The sequence below is a fragment of the Cyprinodon tularosa genome, unplaced genomic scaffold (assembly GCF_016077235.1).
Source record: "Cyprinodon tularosa strain WSP-4 unplaced genomic scaffold, ASM1607723v1 ctg23, whole genome shotgun sequence".
Taxonomy (NCBI): domain Eukaryota; kingdom Metazoa; phylum Chordata; class Actinopteri; order Cyprinodontiformes; family Cyprinodontidae; genus Cyprinodon; species Cyprinodon tularosa.
The window spans coordinates 1702510-1726945 of NW_024038861.1; the positions used below are offsets into that span (position 1 = coordinate 1702510).

Here is a 24436-nt window from a genome sequence, read left to right on the forward strand (position 1 = left end):
CAACCTGGCCTCTTATGTTAGTTATGGTACTGATTCATTTTCTGACTTTCCATTTCAAATCCACTTAACACACATTAAACCCTTATTTTCTTAAGTAGTATTTTTACTTTACTTTTTACATTCATTTCTGAGACTGGCTGGACTGGTCTTACCTCTGAGTTTAATCTATAGTGCTTTGAAAGATGTCTTGTTCTTCACTTTGATTTTGAAATGCTTAAAAAAAAAGAAGAGTTACGGTAATTAAATCAGGTTTAAGATAAACAAAATGTTATATTTCATCCAGTGTGGTCAGTTTCACAGCGCTTTGAGACATTACGTACATGCACTCTTTTGGAGGTTTTAAACAATATACAAGGACTAAATTTAGCTGACATGTGCCCTGTCTTACATCTTAGAAATGGCTTCACTCTGCTCTTACTTCCATGTTTAGGAAGATGTGCTTCAGTTTGAACTCCATTTAGAGACCTCACTACGTTACTCCAAAAACAGCAATGTGCATGTTGCTGTGTGTTTACTATTTCTCTTTTTCTTCTCTGTATTGGTATTTGTGTCTCTGTGCATCTTTCGGACTGAGCAGGTTAATGTCGGTTGACACGTGCGGCTCACTGATCTCCAGGAGGAATCATGACTCCCAGCTAAATGTTCGCACACAGGTATCCATGGCAACTACTAAAATATGTTTCTTTTTTAACCATGGCATAGGAAGCTGGAAATTCCAGCATTAAAAACACTGTTATTACCTGGCATTTTCATACTTTACAGGGTTATGCTTTCTCTTGCCAATGGTAATTGTTGCCTACATAGGTAATATAGGAATTGTCTTATATTTTTTTCCTACAGTGCACACACTGCCTTCCAAAGGTAATCACACTCTCACATTTTCTTCTATGAAGCTATTTCTAACCATACATCATTTTCCTTTTAAACAGTTATATGCATTTCTTTTTGCTCATCAACATATAAAGCAGGACATACATGTAACTTAAGTTTTAATATGGAGGTTACAAAGTACAGCAGCGTAATCCAAACATGAAAAAAGTACCATTTTGATATGTATTCCTTTAGATTTAACAATACTGCAGTTTGTCAATAAACTAAAGTAATGCTGGTCAGACTGACGGGATATAATCAAATATTCATGACACTTTACACATGTCCCTGCTTGTATTTGGTTTCTTGAGTGTATTGGGAGCCCGGTTGTAACATTGATTGATGGATGATGGAAAATACAGGTCAGTTCTCTTCCTGTTTTCTTTCTATGTGGTTGACAATTGCTGGTTGATTGCAAAATAGTTCTTATGGTTCTTGCTTTCAACAATGCAAAGCTAAGGCAATAAGCGTGTAGCAGCATCCTATTTACAGTTGAGCATTTTATTTAAACATGAAATCATACCATAAATCTCACCGTCGAACGCGTTTCAGGTGTCTTCTCGCAGTTATTAGACATACACCCCAAGAAAATTAAACTATGTCCAAAGTTTCATAATGATGAAGCCTTTGGGGCAAAATATATTATTTGAAGCAAAACGCAAAGCAAAAGGAGAACAACAAAAAATATCTTGAGCCAAGCGCATGCCTCCCACTTTATCTCTTTTAAGGGAAAAACAGAAATAAGTACATTGTGTTCTGCACCACATTCCTGAACAAGCAGAGGCTCAATCACATTTGTAGAAGTTATCAAAACTTTCAAAGGGCTCAGCTGGTGCCTTAAGCCACAGGAAATTCACTGGGCCATCTGGAGGGATGTGTGCAGATTATTGCTCATTTAGTCTGCTCTAGACATCAGTAGGAAGAGGACTGAGATGGCTAAAGCCGTGCGCAGACATGACAATGCACATGCACAGACACAAACAGTTGTTATTGCTGGCACAGACAGCACACCTGTGTGTAATCCCCCCTAATACCCTCTGCTATCTTATTTGTCCTACCCCTTTGTTGCTCTTGGCAATCAGTGGACAGATCAGTGACATGCAAAGATCTTGCAAGTCTTTTTGTTTAAATAAGAAGGTGTGAATATAGAATGATAGCAATGTACATTGATCCTTACCATTTTTATACATCTACTTTAATAATCATAAGCAGCGCTCCTTCTAATGCTAATTTTTCATTTGGTTTCAAAACACAACACATTTCTTTCACCCAACATCTTTTCTAAAAGATTTTCAATTTATTGTCGCAAATGATTAATTTAATCGCTTAAAGAACTATATACCAAATATTATGCAAAAAAAAAAAATAAAATAAAATAAAATATATATATATATATATATATATATATATTTTTTTTTTTTTTTCTGAAAACATAGGGGCTTATATGCATGGCCAAAAGTGCAATTTTTGTCTCATCTGTTAATAAGATACTACCCCAAAAGCTCTGTGGCCTTCCAACATGTTGTTGGGTAAATTCCAGTCTGGCTTTTTTATTATTCGTTTTCAACAATTCTTGGGTTGTATTTCAATGATTGCAAGACTGTAGACACATGTAATGCTAATTGGTGGACAGACATTGATTTAACATATGACTGTAACAGATAAATTTTTCAGTTCTATCATTTTTGTTCAGATCTGTTCAGTGAGATTTTTTTCTTTTGTAATTATTGAAAAGCAATGTCTGACTTTGACATCATGGGCCTTCTTTCATCAAGCAAGATGTGGAAACAATTTTGTCCATGTGTTAACACATATATATATATATATATATATATATATACATATATATATATATATATATATATATATATATACATATATATATATATATATATATATACATATATATATATATATATATATATATATATATATATATATATATGTGTATACATACAATATTGAATTTTTTGCTAACCACTATATTCAGAAGTTTTCCGACAGGAAATTGGGTTAAGAGAGGACAGAACATAAAGCCAAGGTTCGAGGGTTGGGACTCAAAGCCAGGACAGTAGCAATGAAGCCCGAGGCCTTGTTACATTAGTTTCATATTCTACTCAACCATCACGACAACGCTATCTTGTTATTTTATGATGCAAAGGTTGTATAGTGTGTAATGCTAACATCCTGTAACATTTTGAAAGTGTAGGCTGGGTGTTGTGCTTTTAACTCACTAAGAGATACCATCTAATTAAAATAATTGACCATGTGAAGGGGATGCCTGGTTTACACAGCAGGAGAGTTGTGAACACATTTGCCCTGATCTTCCTCTTCCTTCAATCCATCGGACATAACATTGTGAGGGCTCTAAAGATGAGATCCACCTGCTGGGTGTGCTGTGTGAAGACTGATCCAGGACTCTGGGATCGCTCCGACTTCAAATTGATATTCAACATGTTGAATTGTATTGGCCTGGTGTATGGGGGGTGTTTTGAGAAGAAACAAGTATTCTAATTTTTTCATGTTAAAATTTGTCCACACTATTGTAATTGTTCTTTCTGAACTCAAGAGTTTTTAAGATTTTTATCTTATATTCGAATGCCTTATGAATTACATCTGTTATGTGTTGTGCTTGCTGTGTGCCTTTACACTACACCACCATGACGTAGAGTCATTGCCTACAGTGGCAAGGATAATGCTATGACTCAAAAAGAGAGAAAACTAAAAATTTCTCCACTTGACTCTTAAATAAATTTGTTTTCTGTTAAGAGTTTAATATTTCAAATGGTCACATGGCTGAATTTATGGATTGCCGATTCAAGTTAGGCTGGAAAGTCAAGGCAGTGATTAGCTGTGCCTCACCTCTTGTGGCTAATGGCACAAGCATTTGAATAGTGACAAAGTCCTTTCAGGAACTAAGCCAGAGTAAAATAATGGTTTATTTAGTATAACACAAAATAACATCTTCTATTTAATAATATTAAATTGAGGTTCTGAAGGATCCAAAGACAGATGCAGTAATTTTAGACGAAGATAATCTCAGGGTGAGAACTTATTTGACGGCATCTGGGAAGCCTCTGATTTACCGTGTATCTCCAATAACACAGAAAAGGTTGTTGCTAGTCTCTTTGTGGATGAACAACCACTAGATGGGTTTTAGTATTTGCTAAATATAGTCAGCAGGACTGGGAGGGTTTGCTGAATTACACACAAACTCTAGTTCACTTTCTCAGTGTTGTAAGATAACTGATACTTTGGCTCAAAATATATTTCCCCTTTGTTAAAGTCCACACAATACAGTCACAGAGAACAGAGTTTCTTTGCTCTGTGCTCCCACAAGTCTGTCTGTCTGTGTGTCTGAGACCTGACCGCTGACAGAGTGGGTCATGTCACACAGAAGCTGCATAGAACAGAACAGTGTAATTTACTGTAAAAGGATACGGTGAAAGTTGAAAACACTAAAAAACCCAAAGTTTGTTGCCATTAATCATGTATGAAAAACCTCTATAATTAGAGTTTTGCAAATAATTTCTCCACCCCTGTGCTACACAGAGGACAACAGGGGAGGCCAAAAACCTATTGTCTGCATTGCTTTTTACATTTTTTTCTTAAGAGAAATCTAAACTAATATAAAAATGTTATAAATCAACTGCAAAGCCCAGCATTTATGCTGACACATTATAATTCTAAAATGAACAAAAGTTATTATTAACCAATGCTCCTTTTTTCAAATCGTGGGATAAGGTAAAAAGAAGCAAAACATGTCAAATAGATGTAGTAAGATAGAAATAAGGCAATATTCACTCATCATTCTCTGGACTATATACACACACGTCAACATGATTTGTCTTCAATGTGGCATAGGCAGATTCAGCTTTTAAATTTCTGAAGAGAAAAAAATCTTTATCGATCTGCGTCATGACATGCAGCAGTTTACAGTGCATCCTCATGATTGCCCTTATACATATTGGGTTGGAAGTATGATAACATAAACCCCCCCAAATTACCCTGGGACCCAAGATCAAAAAGGGAAGGCCAAATTCCCAAACCATAGCTGTTCTAGCTTTGTGTGAAATACAACCAGACAAAACCTAAACATCATGATAAAAGCAAAGGAAATTACTTTCCTTATTTTAGGTCTGATTGATTGTCCCCTTGACCTGTTAGACTGAAGAGGTGGTTAAAAAGAAGAGGCAGACTTAGATAATTGGGCCCGGTGGTATCCAAAGCCCGGCAGGTGTTGAAAAAAGTCTCATAATACAGGTACCAGCAGCGGCTGCAACCCTGAACTTCAGCACACCTATGATTTGTCTACCTTCGAGGAATTTTTGCGTTTTATGTTTAGCGTTTCTTTTATTGAATAGATTAAATATGAGCTACTTGTAACGCCTATTGACGTATTGGACATGCCACAAGAAAAAAGGCATACAGGTGTCAAGAATCCTCAGAGATGTCAACAAATAAATAGAGCATTTTTGTTTCATCTTTTCTTGGCATGGAGAATAATGTCATTCTGCCTTTGAAAGTGATGTCAGTTGTTAGAAGAATCTAGCCAATACATAAGGGAAATAATTCCCTTACCTGTACAAAAGTGGGTAAAAAGCTCAGGCTGTCAGGAGAAGGATCACAGACTGAATTTAGTTGAACAAAAAAAGCGCAGATGTTTTCCCTCTTTAATTTTATTAGTGAATCATAGGGCTATCCAAACCTTCTAGCCATTTTAAATTAACAGGTAAAAGCCAGGCATGAGCTTTAATGATAACATTTTTTCTTAGAAAAATACGCATGTTCTATCCTTACCATTATCTGAAAGCCAAAGGCTCTGTTCCAATTAGAGAATACCACGGATGGACCATTCAACAAGCATGCACACAAACGAACCTACAATAGGTACAGTAAAGTACCCAGTATTAGAGAGCCTAGAGAAGAGCTTTTTACTTAAAAAACTATTTAATCAGGAAAATCAACGCTTCACATCAAAGAAATGGAGATGAGGGACAGGCGGATAAAGAGGCTCAAAAAAGAAGGAGATCTAGTTAGGGATTCAACGCCCTAATTCACTTTCTCTTAAAACCTTCGTCAGAGGGGGCACAGGGCCAATTTGCTCCCTAAATGGCTGCGTGTGAATGTGCAGATTGCTTTGCATAGCCGCTGGGAATGTGGGCTTCCTCCTCTTTTTCTTCTCCACATAGAGCCTGAGAATTAGAAAAGATCCAAAGACAGATAGGCTTAACTGAGCCACAGCTACCTTCTTTGAGTCCAGAGCCCTGTTCAAACTTTCCACTAATTTAATACATGTCCTAACTCAATTAATAGACTTTAATGCGTTGCTTCTTCCTTATTACTTTTCTTTACTGGGGACTGGGGGCTTCAATTAAGAATTTTAGAGAAGTGTCAGCAAAAAAAGGGTTTGGACTGAATGTTAAGACAATGACAAGTCCCAGAGGCATTAAGGTTTATCATACAGTATGTGCATCCTTAATCTTAAATCTCAACCTTATCTCAATTTCTGGGAATTGTTCAACATTAGTTTAATGTAGTGAATAAAATATTGACCACCAGTGTTTCTGTCTGAGGTTTATACGTATGAGTATTGCATTAATTAGTCAAAATGGCCTTGATATACAAAAGAACTTCTAAGAATCCCTGTTTTCAACAGAATGTCAACTCAATCATCTTCTAGGTATGTATCAACCTCTTCAAGGTTTAGGTTTCCTTTTACTACATCACAGGGCTCTGTCATTACTTCTATAGGTGCTTTAAACCATACAATTGATTAATTATGGCCTTGAATTACCACAAAGGACATTGCCCATAGAGACCTGGAGAGGTTCTAGGACAAAGAAAGATCACATTGTTCCGTATCATATAAATTATTCAAAAAAGATCAAGTCAGCAAACCAACCCAGTGTTCTTCAGGGCCTCATCAGGTCAGATATTGCACGCTTTATTCTCCAAACCAAAAACCTTACTTGAGTGAAAATTGTGCCAAAAGAACTGAAATCAACTCTTCTTGCTCTCCATTGCGTCTGCAGTTCTGATTGATCATCTTGGCAATCAGCAATTAAGCACTGGTGATCACAGCAAGGAAAAAATGGGGGGTGGGGGTGGGTAACAACCGCCCCGACCCCCCTACATCCCCAGTATCCCGCTCCTCTCTTGTAAGCCCAGGAAAGGCTTCACTCAGCTGGGTAGAGTTTGGCCTGGGGCTGGGCTCACTGGTGGAGGTTAACTCCGGCATAAATAAGCATCTTTGGACTCATTACAGGGATTAGGGAGTAATTCGCCTGCGAGGAAAGAGACGACTGCCAGGGTTTTGGTACAGTTTACTACAGTCTTATAGGGGCGAGGGCCCTTGAGATTACAGAAGGAGAGAGATGGAAAGGCAGCAAAAGAGAGAAAGGCCAAGGGAAAAGAGAGGATGGCTGTCAAGTGTGTGTGAGTCAATCCAAGCCCCCGGCTGCCCCCTTGATCTTGAGCATGTTGGGGTGCTGTGAAAACGGATAATGGGAGTTAGAACGACCAGGCCTGTCTAGAGAGAAGTGTACTGATTGTTATAACTTTCCCTCATCTCTCACTCTCTCTCACTCCTCCACTTAACTAAATAAACACCCAAGAGGTAGTGCTCTATCAATTTTAATGATGTTGAAATACAATTTAGGCACAAAATACACAACAAATGCTAATTTGGCCATGATGAGAGGCATCAGAAATTCTTCCCATTATTTATTCAGCTGACTTTCTGCATTTTTCATCAGAACAAATATTTCCATTTCAACAAACACACACACACATCCACGCGCCCCATCACAGAGCCAATTTGGAGCATAAATCAACACATTCACTCATCAAATATATGCTCTGTGTCGTACTCTGCAGTCTGTCCAGTGCACCAAAGACAAATAATTCTACCCAAAGTCCAGCCAAAGAAACAGAGGGCACAGAAGACTGTCAATATATGCACACACATTAAACATAAAAGATGACTGTGTGCTCAGAAAAGACATAATAAAAGTTCTATCATGAAGTCATACATGGCTAAATATTTGAAAAAAAGAGCAAATAGTGAGAACTGACAGCTTATTTGTTTAGAATTTACTGTCTCCACCCATTTGTGTTTCCATTTCTGTTTCCCGTTTAAAGGGATCATTCAATCATTTTTAAAACCATGTGTTGAAAGGTTGACAGTAATAAAAAAATACCAGCATAACTACATTTCATAACATCCCAATTTGTATAAATCTAAATAAGATGGATTTTGGATGTGAAGAAAATGGTTCATCTGATAGAGGCCGATATCAAAGTAGACTTCTGTTGACTTGAAGTGAATCCATTCTCTAAATACGAAGCAGGTTAAGGATCTTTATATATATCTAACTCTTAGTAAGAACCAATTATCTTAGTGTTTCCAATCAAAGTAACTGATATAAAAGACACATACAAATCCATTAGTTTGTATTTCTTTCTTATTTAAGCCACTTCGGTATCTCTGGCGGCAATCCAGTCTTAAATGTAAACCAAACCGATGTTTGGTTTGAGCCTTTTATGAAGTGTTGCCAAAGAAGGCTATGCGGTTTCTACTTAGGCTGTATTAAGCTAATAGAGGTCTACTTTGGTCAAAGCCTTTAGCCACAGGGCCCAATTAATGTGTATTTTTTTGGAAGATGACGATGGTTAGAGTTATCTGCAGAACATAAGATATGGCCAATCTAACACATTTTAACAATATGTCATTGAAACGTTCCTTAAGTATCCATTTCATTCACGAGAGGTTTTAAAGAATTCCCGTTTAGCTGGATGAAACCGTCACCTGCCTCCAACCTGCATCTTGATCTCGAACATCTTAGGTGTCCCTGCTTCTGCCCCACATTGTGGACATGAAAGGTAAGGGTCTGCAATGCTGTGGCTTTTTATGCAGTAGTAGCAAAAAACATGCCCGCATCCCACTGTATGAGGCATTGTTGGCCATTCTCCACATAGTCCACAGTATTTCCACACATCTTGTGGCATCCTTGCTCCTTCTTCATTGGAACTTTTTCCCCCAAGCACATGTAATAAAACAGTACTTTTGAGTTTCCTTAAATTGACCAGTGGTAACAGGAAGATGAGGAACTCCGCAAAGCCATGCCAAAGCAGTTCCCTGTTCATGTACTGGTAATTTACATCTCGAACCACATTGGGTTTACTGAAAACTGTCTGGGCTCCTGCGATTCTTTCAGCTAGGACAGGGTGACGGCCGTTCCTTAGGAAAACAAGGAAGTTTACAAGGGTTGCAAACTTTGCCAGACCAGAAACGAGAACCAGGGCTTTTCGAAGACCTCGCTGGAGCAATCCATCATCCATTTCTGACAAAGCCCCTCTTGCGCTTAAACCGAAATATGAAATGAGCCTGTAGGAACGCTCCTGCAGCCAACGAGGGACGAGAGTAAGTAAGGCAAGACCTAACTTCTGACGAGAAGACAGTGGCTTGTAGTGTGAAGATACTGTTGTGCTTTGATAGCGCAGACTCAGTAAAGACTGACCTACTGTGGCACTGCTAGAATAAAGAGTGAACCTCCATAGCAGCAGATAGAGTAGAGCTTTCAGTTCAGGCTCCACCGGAGTGAGCACCCCTGGGGGGCAGTTCTGGAAACACTGGGTAAACTGGGTCCACAGCAATTGCTCAAGGGCCGAGTCCAGCTCATGGGCATCCAGCTGGCTGATGCGCAAAACTGGTGTCTGTAGGTTGACTGCCGAATCTGAATCACAATTTCCAGCTGTCCTGTGGTTGTGGTCTCTGGTCAAACCTGCTAAAGAAAGTAGCAAAAAATAGACTTTAGTTAAAAACTACTAAGGTTTTCAGGATATAGTTTGAACTAGTTCAAATATTCTGAAAACAGACAAATGCTGACTGTGTGAATTTTCAAAGAGATATTGTCACTATGTTTAACCTTATGCACCAGTTCAACGATATATTGTTACAAAATGTTACGCATAAAGAACAAAAAATTTAAAAAAAACTAACATCTAGCTTAAAGATACAAAAAAACAGGACACAGACAGTTTGCTCTAGTTTTTAAGTAACAGTTTCAAAAATTGAACAAATAAAGAGGTGGATTTCTCTTAAAGTTCTGACACATTTATTGTAGATTTTGGTGTAGTCCGTTTGAAAGCAAAAGGAAGCCAACAAGTAGTGAAGAAAGGAAACAACATTCAGCATATTTACCTCCCAGACTTTATTGCCTATATACAACTGAACTACATATTTTCCCATACTTTTTTCTTTGTCAAATAAATATACTATGGCAATATCTCGCAACTAAAGATCCAGTGAACATGTGTCATATGGTAATTATCACAGACTCCAATAACTGATCCATACAAGTTATGAGCAATATATAGAAGCACTTCAAATAATAAACAAGTTTGTCATAAGGAGTAAAGAGGCCCTGGAGGTGAAACCCATCCTGTTAGAAAGGTTATTTTTCTTAACACAGAAAAGGAAATCACTTTTCACATGTAAAACCCATCCTTAATGCAAGCTTTGAGCTATGGCATACGGTGGAGCAGGGGGTCTTAGAATGCTTTCCCCACTGTACAAACACACACCACACTGCACACACAAACACACAGAAGGCAAAGCCAAGGGGCCATTGGTGCCTGCTCCCTCTGGAGATAGGAGTGTGTGTACAAATCACATCACCAGGGATTAGGCTAACGGCACAGTCTCTGGTACACCGTGAACATCTGCCAAATGTGGAACAATTCCATCCAACCCCCCACCTCCCAAGATTCGGCTCCATATGGGATCTCACCATTGTAGTGTCTAGGCCACTTTGCCCTGCATACATTTGCAAAAACTGTTAAGTTCTCCAGTTTTATCTGCCCTTTGCCCAACTGAAATCTCAGAGAAGTGGAAGACTAACTAATACGGGGAAAGACAGGCTAAAAAAGGCCACCAATAGAGTGAGAGAGAGACAGACACACAGAGAGGCCTTTCCTTGACAGTAGCTTTTGTGTCTCCATGAACAGGATTTGTCACGAGGCTTTAAAAGAGATTTCCGCTGGGTAAATATGGCAGTTTTGACAGAAAGAGAGAGGGATGATGGTCACTTTAGATGCTTCTCAAGGAGGTTAAAAAAAGCCAATCCTAACATGCTGGGCCAATTCTGAGGTTGCATTGAGATGCACAGGACTGTTTGTGCATTCAAGACATTTAAATAGAGCCAAGATACCCCATCCAAATAAGTGGGAATTAGCACACCGATGAAAAAAAGTGAATTTCCGCCGACCTAAGCAGGTATGACAAATTTATTGAGCTTCATTTGAAAAGCTGCCATGTTAAGCGACCAGGACCTTGTCTGTGAAGGGAGAGGAGTTAGGATTAAAAAAAGAAAAAAAGAAAAGAAAAATAGAGGTAGTTTGAATGTGTCTCTAACCTATAAACAGGCTCTATTTGTTCAGCCTAATCTGAAAGTTTCCCTTTGATGGAGGAAAATTTAAAGATTATGTGCATGTGTGTCTGCCTATGAATGTATGCCAAGCAAGGCCTTGATCTATGTGGGGTTTTAATGCAACACTAAGTTAATCTATCAGTCTATAGCTGACACACACACACATACATCGACAAATACACACAGTGCCAGGTGGTGGAAATCCCCGTCACAGCAGCAGCACTCTCGGGAGAGCAAACTCAACCGGGTCCAATAGTCTTTTCAAAGCCTTTTATCGAGCAGTTTACAAGTTATGAATGAATATGTTTTATTTGGGGAAACACAGTATTGACAACCACCTATCAATAGTAATGTGACTATTGTCAAGGGTCTGTCAATATTAATGTAATTATGATGTAGAGGGATCAGAGGGAAGCTGAAGTTGAGGGCCAAGTAACATCTCCTGCCCACTGCCATATCAATAGCTGGGATTGTTATTGACAGCTTCCCTTCAGACTTGCAGGACTTGGCAAATACATAACAAGCAGGCACTTCAGTCAATGCCGGGCTGCCTATAAAAATTAAGCATTTGAATTTACATGGCTTTTACCGTGGACAACTGGAAATCCATGTTTCTTATGTAATACTCAAAAGTCACAGTCGATACAAGTGTTTAGGCAGCTCTGACAGGGTGTGTAAAGAGGCCATGCAGTTCCCAGACAAACCTGACAGATCACAGATATAGGAAAATACAATTTTTATTTATAGTTTTTATATATACAGTGGCAGCCTCAGCCATTACCACCCATGATGTAGAAAAAGCCTTAAAATAAATGTATTTTATATACTAGGAATAATACTTGAAACGAAATTTCACACACTTCACATTAAAGGATAGCTACTTTTTAAAATAAATAATATAATTAACTGTACCCTTGCAGCAAATTTATTGTACAACTATTAATACCTATCAGGTACTTGTGATACTTGTGAGATTATGCTACAAGTATAAAAGATTTATTTATTTTAACTGATTTTTTTGGGTGGATATCAATTTAGAAATTGTTTTGGTCATCCCACCAACACACAAATTAAAAGAAGAAATATTTATGGAGGTTGGTGGCGCATGAAAATGAATTTCATTCCTTTTTTTAAAATCAGACGTGTAAAAAGAAAATCACTTTCCTTGGAATGTTAAAAGCTATTTCAATTCAGATCAGAGACGGTTCTCTTCTTGTTTCATTAGCTTGTGCATGCTATTTATACAAAGATAGCTCACTGACTCAAGGCTGACTGCAATAGCTTTGGGACAACTACAACAAAAATATCCAATCTAACATGAAACCCACTGTAACACTGCTCCGAGGCAAAAAAGGCTATGACCAGTGTGAGAAAGGAGAAGAGAGGCTACAAAAGCACACAGAACATCAGCCTAAAGCTTTGGAGTAGAAACGGCTTCTCTGAAAGCTATACAATAGACCATAATGCCAGCTACTCTACAAAATGATGCATAGACAAAAAAGAGATGTCAGCTGGCATGTCATGAGACCATAGATGGGAGCTCTGAGCTAAGGTCTACAGATACACCAAGACAAAAAAAAGGACTGAAAGATAACTAGAAAAACTGTGGCGACAAAGCAGGGGGGTTGCAGATAAGCTTAAACCTTCTCTAGGAGTTGACCTTGAGGATGATGGTCACAACAAAGAAGGGGGTACCATTCCTGTAGCACACACAGCTCTGTCACACTGAGGTGTGGGGATCAGGGGAATAGCCTATAGAAAAAGGAAGACCTCACTTTCTTCTTGACCTTGGCTTTGGTGTCTGGGGAGAGCAGGAGGGTGTTTAGCACAGGGGTCTGAAGACTGAGGGGCTGGGAACATGGACAGTGTCTAGGGAACAGCATTTTGCCCCCTTTTTTATTTCAAAGCCACTCATCCTATCATTCCCTGTCGCTGCTAACAGCCTGTCCAAAACATCTCAGTTTGGTTTTCTATGTATTATAACACTTGAATTACTATGCACTTACTGTAGGTGTGGTATTTGCATAATGTATTTGCTGAAATGCTGCATATGTTCACTAGGTTTTCTATGATGCTTTGAGAGAGAATTAAGCTTTACATTGACAAAGCATGCATATTTACACCAATCCATTTTCTTTCTTTTTTATGCATGCAAATTAATTGCTGTAAAAGCTTTGGTAGGAAAATATATTTAAAACAAATCTCTAAGCAAGCCAATTTTCTTTCGTCCTTACGACGTCTCTAGCACCAAGAATGAGTTAGGACCTACAGTATTTGTCAACGCTTGCTAATGTCCACAATATAAACATAGATGAGAATGCCAAATTTTAAACTTCGAAGAGTGATGTCAGACAGCAGGCATTATGGGGGACACTAAGATCACCCAGGCGGTAGGTAGACTAATTGTTATGAGTCTGTTTCATGAAAAATTTATGTGAGTTGATGCACAGAGGGGTCTTTGGGCTGTGTGTGCATCACACACTAATGCTTTATCAAGGCTTCCCCCTCTTTCCCTAATCACCCAAGACTCCTTTGAGCCACTGGATAAAAGCCAAGTTAATGCATGCACAAAAAAATACACCAGCTAGAACAGTACATGCAATGCACAAAAATGTCTTCTCCTTATTTGGGTTTCCTCAAAAGGTTAATTATTTAGAGGAGTTAATTGATTTCATGAGTACGAAGGTTGAGTATGCTAAAACTGTACGAGTAATAAGAACGGCAGTCTGCAGCAAAAAACTTAAAAAGTCATGAAACATTAAACAGCAGAAAAGCACAATGAATGCAGAGGAAAACGCAGAGCACCTAATGAATGCGAGAACTGAATTTGCGTGTTCCTTAAGAATCAATGAGAGAGCAAGTCATGCAAATAAAACATGTAATCCTGTTGAATATTTGACCAGCATGTTTTTTTTTCTCAGCCTGTCTTTATAGATAAAAAAGCTCAGGGATAATAGATGAACATAAAAAAAGAAAATTAAAAAGTTATCTGCTTTTTAAATCTTTCCAGCTATTCACAGGACTGTTAGGTGAAAAAAAATAAAACAGTGAGATGAAGCTGTTGCTTGTCTACAGTAAAAAATGTGGGAGAATGTGAAGGCTACAGTTAACATAGTCAATCAAACTCAAAGTATAGAAGCTACTTTTAAAGGGTCTGATACAATTTCAATTGGAAATGGATTATTTTTCAATAAAAATACTTTGGATTTACAAAATATTTTCATGTAAAATAAATTGTTAGAAGCTAACCACATCTGATTTCTATTGTGTCTGCAAATATTTCAAATACAGAGTGATATTGAAATAACTTACTAAATTAATAATAAATCAGATATTAGTTAAGAATCAAATAATATTTTCTGTGTACATTTAAAATGTGGGAAGGCTTTATTTTTCTTTATTGTACATTATTTTTAATTAAAGAACTAAGTGGGTCCTCTGATAAAGCTGATAACCTTTCCCTTATTAGATTTATTGTTAATGGGTTCAAATTCTATGTGATACATTGATTTTTATGCAAACATTAAAACCTTATAGAAGTTCAACAAGGTTCATATCTGGTCCAACAATTTTAAGTGTTACGTATTGTCAGTACAACAGGATAAGAAAAAAAGAGAAGAAGTGTGTCATTGGTGTAATTCTTGATCAAAATGTTTGTTTAATCTTATGCAAGATTATTTTTGACCTCCTCAAGATTAGCTATTTTTCCTTTGGGTCCAATGCAAGGATTTGAATGTATATTTTTATCACTTTCAACATAGAAACTGTAATTGCAAAGTTTTGCCCTATAGTCATCCTAATAATAGCAAAGCTCCTCTTTAACTACAACTAAAATTCATCTGCTCAAGGCCCTTGATAAACAGAAGGAGAGCATTTAAATATCAATCTTAGGTCTACATGTGCAAGTATGATTTTAATGGCTCTTAAATTCATTAATGGTCTTAATACTATGTCTTTAAGATTGAAATTATATTCAGACCTGCCAAAAAAAAGTTACAAATAAAAAGTAAAAACAAAAGGCCACTGGAATGTCTTATTTTGTTTCCCTTCCTTATCTTTCCAAAGACTTGAAATAAGTTAAGAGCTTTGAAGTATGGTTACAACAGGAAAAAGATTGGGAATGACAGCAACTCAGCTACAAAGTAATCGGCCAGGCAAAATCACATAGGTAAAGAGGATGTGCAAAGTTCTCAAACATTCTGCAGATTCAATATCTGCATATTCTATAAACTCAATGTGGCTCCTAGATTAGCTCAAAAACAGAGAAGAAAGCTTAATGGAATGTGTTTCAATAGCTGAGCAGCTAAAACCAAGCCTTTGATCACCAATTGCAATGCAAGAGGCAGTGGTAAAAAAGTACATCACCACTAATCTGATCCACTTTACTTCTACAGTACATTTAAATAACAAGAAATGTTTCAAAGTGCTGCACGAATTAGGAAAACAAATGTATAGCAGTGAATGAAACACTGTACTACTAACAAAAAAGCAATTAAAAGTAATTATATACAGAGAATCACACAATTCAAGGTTTTTTTTTAAAAGCCAAAGAGTAAAAGTAGGTCTTGGACGTGAAGAGTCTGGAGCCAACTGCAGAGAGAGTCTGTCTCCCCTGATTTTAAGTCTGGTCTTTAGCACCATGAGCTGAAGCTGGTCAACAGAAAAAAAAAAGGAATCTGGAAAAGGTCTGCTATATATTGTGGGATCAGTCCACACAGACCCAAGTTAGGGATCCTGCATATTAAAGTTTGAGTAAAACCAGAAGAAGAAGCAAGATGAAAACGATAATCGCAGAACGGAGAGAAGAAGTGTTTTATAGACCAATGACAGAGGAGCAAAATGTGTAAATGTAATATACACAATGAATTAAACAGCTTCTAAAGTAGATTCTAAAAAAAAAAAGCGCTTCATATCTAAAGTTCACTGTTGTTGCTTGTGATTACACAAACCAACCAGTGTTTAGACATTCGGTGGATGGGCTGACAATACAACGGCAGTGCTGGCTGGCTTTAAATCTATCTACTCTAGGAGCTGGTTTCAAATATAGTCAGTTTTGCAGACACTTCATTGGGAAGCGATCCTCCATCTGATCACAAGAAGTTAGTTGAAAATGCCCAAACCTGCTCCCAAATTAAGATGGGACATGAAGAAATTGAGAACTCTGCAGTGGTGAATCACACCTGTTTACCTGGCATCCCAAAAGATAGGCTTGAGTCTCTCAGCCACTTACCGGTAGTTTGAGTGAAAGGAACTCCAAATATTTTAGTATATCAAGACGTCTTGGAATATTTAATTCTCTAAATTTAGTGAAAACAGTTAAGGGATGACTCTTTCCTGTTCTAAAATGACTCTGTGGCAATGCACAATGCCAGTTCCGTAAAGGCATGGATGAGAAATGTTGGTGTGGAAGAACTTGTCTGACCTGCGCAAAGTCCTGACAACAATCTGAAGGAACACTAGTAAGATGAAGAAAACCTTTGAATTTGAGCCGTTAGTCATTTAACAACAGTATCTGGCCTCAAAATTATGCAAAAACCCAAAGTTGTCTACAGCTGCCTTCATGAAGTCTGGTAAAGATGTTTTCCACTTGTAAAGGGGAAATTTCCATCACATTGAGGTCAAAGTGCTTTTGCTGTGGTGGAGAAGAGGAACACGGTTGATCCACAGATTATCCTGACATGTCACTAGGGCAAGATAGTCATAGGGTCATCTCCTGGTTCCACTAAATCATGTGCTAAAATACAGATCGAATAAGAAAATTGTTTCTGTTAGAACACAGATCACACAGCACTCTACTGACTGCTATCCTTGACAGACTACTAGCTAGCTAGTATCTGATAAAATTGAACATCATAAGTTATTTTAAAATAAACACAAATTAAACTGCGATATTGTGAAACAAAACGACTTCACAACATTGTATAGGCTACAAACACACTAATCAACTCATCAACATACAGAATAGTTTTGGTGCTGTCCTCCAAATATATATATATATATATATACTGTGTATATATATGAGGACACACTGTATACACTGATATATATATAAACTGTATATACATTTGGCACCTTCTTCTTCTTTTTGACTACTGAGCCAATATAACCAAAACATTTCTCCACTGTGAGATCAATAAAGTCAATCAATCAATTAATTAATGTTAAAAGGTTAAAGTTTACGTCGCCTCGGCAACTCAGGTATCATAACATTTTTCCAGCTTTTCAGTGGAAATTACATTAGTTGGTGCTTTGTGCAATTTTTATGTCGTTTTTTGGTTTTACCATTAGTTTTACTATTATTACGATACCACATGAAGGCAGCAATAGTTGCAAAGGATATTTTAATCCTAAGTTTATTTTTTTTATTAATCTTTAATTAAGGTGAAGGCTTTAATCGACTTTGTGGATATATAAAGGTTTTTTTTATATAGATGAAGAGATAATAATATATTGTGTTCTGTAATTATCTTCTGACTTAATTTTAAAAGAGAATAAAAATAAACTGATTTATGGAAAGGTTATTTATATGTCACTGATATTTCCAAACTTGTATTTTTTAGGCTGAAAGCAAGTCTCTGGAAACAACAATCACATACTAGAATCTTAAATGAATTACAATTGTATTCCCCTCATCAAAACTTTGTTAATGGACCTTTAATAACAGAAATACCTTAAATCTGTTCTATTTTGATAATAATGCAGGGGCTTTATGTGCTAATCAGAACACGGGGATTTGATTTATGCAGCAGGTTGTGCAAGCAGTACAGTCAGCACTGGAAAAGAGAGATATAACCAAAAGACAGATAAGGGGAGAGAAGAGATGATGGGGTTGAGAGGAATGAAGTCTCCAAAAGAAAAAAAATCAATAAGATCAACTTTGCCTTGAATCTCAGTGCGGAAGGTTTTGATCTCTAGCCCTGATTATTTTGTGGAATAATGGAATTATGTGCGTGGATGCAGAACATAATCTTAAAGAAGCTCAAAGTCTTTCAAGGTTACTAATCAAAGTTTCATTAGGTTTACATACACCTGCACCACACACACATTGATTAATAATTCCCAGTATATTTGATCGTTCGAGCTGTATGCTGCATGTATTAAGCATGCCGATAGACACACGCAATCAATTTAATTTTAAATGCAAAGACGAAGCAAATGAAAAAGTAGAACACATGTAGAGAAAAAACACTGCAGAACCGCAATGTTGAAGTAGAAGCTGCGTTTTAACCCAAAACTAAACGACGCAGATGTGCCATTATTCGGATTAAAAGGGAAGTAGCTTCCAAGGAACTCTGATAAATGCTTTCTTACCCATTTCTTATCGGTGAAAGCTAAATTCAACCGATCGGCCCCTGATCTGTTGAAGACAGCTTGTTTTTCCGGTTTCTGCAGCTAAGCCCCGCCCCTTAAAGGAACATGACCATTAGTATAAAAGAACAATGTGATTGACAAGGTCAGGAAGGAAATCAACCAATAGCAAGACGAAGCACCCAGAGAGTCACATACCCACTTAAACAGATGGAAGTGGACTTGGTTGCTCCTTAAAAAATACTTAATAAACAATATAGTAAGAGGAATTTCTAATAAAATTATTCATGATGTTTATCCTGCTAAAGCATTTTCGATAAAAAGATATAATTGGGATTTGGACCCAATGTGTACTTTTTGTAAAAATAATGTAGAAAAGCTTATTCATCTTTTGTGGGGGGATTCTAATTATAACAAAATATTCTAGAGAGATATGTCAATTTTTTTTCCATAAAAAAAATCTTAACATTACTTAAACAGGTAAGGATGTTTGGGATGGAGAAATGTGAACTTGTCAAAATAGAATTTTTATATGTTATAAATGTTTTTTTATTTATGGTAAATATCATATTCACACCTCCAAATATTTACAACAAAAAGCTAATTTCCAGATTTTATTATCTACTATTAATATAGAATCCTTAAAATTTAGTTAAAATGCTAAAGCCATGCAAATTCTAAAGAATTATAACCCTCGAGCATAGATTTGATTTTGACCTTTTAAAATAATAGTTTTGTTCTGTAAAGCCCTTTGTTGTTGTATATGTTTGTAATTATTAATGTTCTATATTGGTCATGAATGTTCTTTTTTTGCAATAAAAGCAAAACAAAAAAACAGATGGAAAGTTATCAATATTTGTTCCATTCTGTGCTTAAATTATGTCTAACAACCAAAAGAGCGGTAACTCAACATTAATTTGCATAAAGCAGCACATTAAATAATGATTTACCCCTCATGTTAAGTTTAAATATATTTAATTATCAAACAAACATTAATTAAGTAAAAATAATAATAACAATGATGTGACAGCCTGTAACTTTTCAAAACCTGCATGTGGAATGCAGGCAGAAATCTAGAGATACGTCACTTAGACTGAATTGCCTGCCTGCCAATTTATAATTTTCGAATTTATCAGGTGGATAGACAAGCCGAAAACTTTACTAAAGTCAGTAAAGCATTTCTTTAAAGTATGTATACTGAAGTACATTTAAAAGTAAAAAGTAGCCATGGAAGAAATTACTCAAGCAATTCCGAATATGGATTTCATAAAAAATACTTTTTAAGCACTGGTTATCTTACGATGATATTGCATTTAAGATATATGACTTAACATTAAAAATATATTTTACCAAGCAATATCAGACCAGTATCAGAGGTTGACTGCAAATTCTGGTAAGTCAAAAATGGTAAAGAATGAAAAGATTAAGCCCACACATGTGCCCCATGGTCAGGAAATGTTTCCTCTAAATGTAACACATCCTTTAATGAACAAAGTGTTTCCACACCGAGTAGTGGGAGATGAGAAATCTGGCAAAGGATCTTGCTCAGGGAATCAAAGTAAGTGCCCTGTTCTCTAATTAATAGGTGGCCACTTCCAAAAAAAGGTTAGAAGTTGTGCCTCTAAGACACTTAAGCCAGTGGTTCATAAGCACTAGTCTTAGAAAAAACCTTAAATCTGAGTTAAAATGGCAAAAGATGTAGTCTCTGATACAAATAAAGGCATACTATTTTCCTTTGAACTATTTTCTTAGTCAATGCTTATGTATTTTGCTCTAATTTTTGCTTCCCTTTGTCTTGTTTTTATATTGCAAAGGTCTGATTCAAATATAAAAAGCTTAAATTCCATCCTCATTGTGTAAGTATAAATTATCTTATGATGATTGGGTTAACCCCGGGTTTTAACTGGGTACATTCTGCATTTCTATTCTTTCGGATATCTAACTGAATTTGCTGACTGAATTAGCAAGTGTGCAAAATGTATCTTAAACACATACATCACGCTGATATATTAGTGTATCAATGTTATGTGTAGTTTTGACATACTTTGATTAGGTTATAATCCATCCATTTTCAGTCAGAGTATCATGTCCACCCCTGACTTAAGCACCAGAGGATGACCTCTGTCCTGTCAGACAAATGACAGGAGGAAGCACAGCGCTGCTTTCATAAAGCCGCAGCACTTGTAACAGGTGGCAAATTTCGTTATGTTTCCATCTGAGCAACAGAGATCAGGAGCACTGTTCCACACCCATATTTAAAAAAGAAGGGTTTCTAATCATCAGGATTGTCATGTGAGATCATTTAGTTGCCGAATGTAGCCTGTGTGAGCTGGACTGTGCATCAAAGCAAAAATAACAAGGTTTCAGAGATGGCTTTCGGTCAGCTGGCCCCAGTCGAAGGCCCACCTAACAAGGTTATGTGTTTAGAACCCAGGAGCGCTCAGGTCTTATAGGTTGATGTGGTCAGTTAATCATAAGGTTTGTCCTCTGAAAGTATAACACTGATCCTTTGTTCAACTCATTGAAGGGATTCATTTCAGGAAATATGATGTTCCTGAAATATTTGAGTAAATCGCTAATAAGAAATTCAGATCATGTTTATTCAGTTGTTTTTTGTTTTGTTTTTTTTACTTAAACATAATAATACTTTTAGCAGTTTTCACAAACAATGTATCCAGAACTAAAAAAAATAAATAAATTAGAATAATGGTTTCTTAAACCTCATGTTATACAAAGGTACTCTTAGAGTTGCCATTTGTGTTTTTAGCGTTGTATTTTTTACATATTTTTTTTCTTTCCTTTTTTTTTTACTATAGGTTTTTTTTTATATGCCCTACAAAATGTTTCAGTAATAAATCTGTGCCTTTGTATTTCAGTAAAGCTCTAATCATTGTCATGGTATGCTGCTGATTTATAGCCATGCAAAATCACCAAATGGAAAAAGGACATAGAACTGTTTTTGAAAGAAAAAAAGTGTATGAAAAAAATTAGTATTTCAAATATATTTTGGAAACCATACTTTATATTATAGTATAGTACGATATAATAGTTGTAATATCAACTTCCTTTGAGACAGTAATAAAAACAGTGTCTTAAATAGTTTTTAATAGTATTTGCTGGGAGAACAGTGTCTACTTTCTAACTCCTCGCAAACCTCTACAGTGATATCTGCACGGAGCTTTTTGAAAAAGTGTGTGCGTGGGGGTGTGTGGTTTGGGGCTGTTGTTTATGGAGCCTTTCTCCATCATTGGGTTTCCTAATGACTTTATACAAATATTGTAATGCCCTCCAAACGAAGTATGTCATAACCAAATCACATCAGCAAATATTACACTTGCATGGCAATTGTCTAAGTAGATACATTTAATAAAGTCCAAGATGTTTTTCTGCAGTATTATTACTATACATGGTAATAATGCAATACTGATAAACTTGGAGTATGTGGAGCAGCCGTAATTGAAATTACCTTGAAAAGGATTTACATAGCTTTGTTCTTAATCATGTTTATCGACCTGTTAAAGAGGTATCAGAGTTTTCTAATGATACTACCACCTGTGGCCAAAACACAGAACTACAGTACTCTACTGCTAATTATCAGTAGTGCTCATACTTAAAGTACTTTTTTGGTTGTTTTTTTTTTACTTTTTCACCTTATATAGCATTGCCATTGGTGTCTGAGTTGAGCTGGATTCTGGTTGCTTCTGAGTATCCACAAAATCCATCTTCAATAAAACCCTTCGATTGTTTACTAGGTTGGGCCCATTTAACATCGACACACTTGACGTCACATCTGCAGAACAGCGCAGGAACTTCCGACCCCAAGTATTTCAGGGGAAATAGGCTACAGGGTCGTAGATGCATTGGCACTGAACTAAAAGATGACTGTAAATATATTTTTCACCAAAAACATACAAAATGTCTCTTTAAACTTAATTGCATTTTTAAGTCTTTAATGGTATTTGCTGATCAGTATCTCTAGTTTCTGAAAATATAAATCTGTCCATTCTTCCTGATAGGCTTTGAGAACCTGTAGATATTTTGCATAAACTGTATGTAAATTGAGCCCAACAGTGGCTCAATATGAACAAGGAGCTTAAGATAAGATGGCTACCTTAGGATATTGACTTGTGTAAAGTGAAAGACCTGAATGACTACATCACTTGCCATTGGCTAGTGATATAGCCAATCAAAAGTAAACTTATTATGTTAGAATAAGAAAGTAAAACGCATCTAAAGTTTCTGAACTAAAAAGTTCATTATATTTTAATAACATACGACCATCATTTTAACTTATTATAGCCATACATAGTGCATTTTGTAGCTAGCCCATGCAATTATTCATGGTACTGGCTTTTTTCAGGTGAACTGGCCCTGTAGCCCATTGTGTTTCAAGTTCCTCCTGATTCTACATACAATTTCTTCCATCTGGGGTTGGAAAGTTGGTTGTTCTGTGAATATTTTAGCTAGCAGGAGTTGATTGGAGGCTTTGTTTGCATCTCAAACAGTTGTGCTTTATTTCTTGTTTTTTACCTGACTCTTAAAGGAGAAAGAACAAATACATTGATGCTGAATAACTCAAGCCTACTACTAACCCTGAAAAAATGATTTTGCAGTGTATTATCATTCGCTTTCTTTAAAAAAATAAATTCTGCAAGGTCATGCGAGGTTACAAACAAGACAGTATGTATTTAACGTTTTAATTTTATGGTTCTAATTGAACAGAAGTCAAACAATTATTTTTTTACTTCAACCTATATTATAATAACGCCTTTATTATTGGAAATGTATGATGTTACCTGCTGTTGTTTTTCTTTCAGAGTACAATTAGAGCCATAGGCGGATCTACTGGGGTGGCATAGGGTGGCAACTGCCACCCTAAATGACAGCCTTGCCACCCCAGCTGCCACCCCAGTTGGCGGTAGGGGTGGCGAGGCTTATAAATTATGGATCATTTGAGAATTGCGACCGCTAATTTCCAATGTCGGACTGCAGTGAATGCAGCACGAGATGACGCGAGAGCGACTGAGACTGATTTGTTTTGAAAACCGAGCGGGGCAAAGCGAGGGAGCCAGGGGTGATGTGGAGAGGAGACACGGGATGAAATAGGTAAAAACTGATTAACTATCTATCGAGAAATGAAATCATAATGAAAGTACAATGTTGCTAGCATAGCTGCAAGGCTGATTTTGAGATGATAAAAATCAGGTTGCAGAACGTTATTTCTCTAACTATGATGTTAGTTAGGCCTGACGTCTCAGGCTCATAAAGACATATTTGCGGTCAACTATGACAGAAAAGAGACTATATAGTTTGGTTGCACTCAAATCAAAACGCACAAAGGCATTGGATCTAAATAAAGTTGTGAAGCGTTTTGCTGAGCAACATGGAAATCACTGCATTCAGCTGTTATAGTCATGTTAACTTTATGTTCTGCTCTCTGGTGAACCTTTACAGAGCTGTTACATTTTGTTTTGGCACCTGAGAAAATCTGATATTTCCTTAAATAAAACCAAAAGTGTTAAAAGTTAAAAATGTGATACTGGTGTGAATCCTGCTTAATATGAAGCAGAGTTGTTGTTTCTTTTTTTGTATATATAACATGAAACTATCCAGAAATGACCTGTATGAACCTACTCACAAGCAAAATGTATTTTTATGTTGCTTCTTTTCAGATTTGTGGAGATTTTGATGTAACATACAGAACCCGCCTTTTTGTTGATTTGTTGATACAGCAGTATGGAGGACCAACTCTGCCATATTTAAAAATAAATACATAAATAAATAAATGCTTAATAAATAAATAAGCATACAATTAATTGCCACCA

The 24436-nt window shown here is 36.6% G+C and overlaps 1 protein-coding gene across 2 annotated transcripts; it reads right to left on the minus strand.

The window, feature by feature from the left end:
- Window positions 1–7490: 7490 nt before the first annotated feature.
- pex2 (peroxisomal biogenesis factor 2) lies at window positions 7491–18703 on the minus strand. Of its 2 annotated transcripts, none has more exons than XM_038286720.1 (2): window positions 18615–18703; window positions 7491–9659 (listed from the first exon to the last, which is right to left on the minus strand). In XM_038286720.1, exons 1-2 carry the CDS (start codon window positions 18616–18618, stop codon window positions 8677–8679), a joined length of 987 nt encoding a protein of 328 aa, XP_038142648.1. In that variant the 5' UTR covers window positions 18619–18703; the 3' UTR covers window positions 7491–8676. The 2 variants fall into 2 exon arrangements, with proteins under 2 accessions (XP_038142648.1, XP_038142649.1); XM_038286721.1 differs by having other exon boundaries at window positions 7491–9656; window positions 18615–18697.
- Window positions 18704–24436: the final 5733 nt, after the last annotated feature.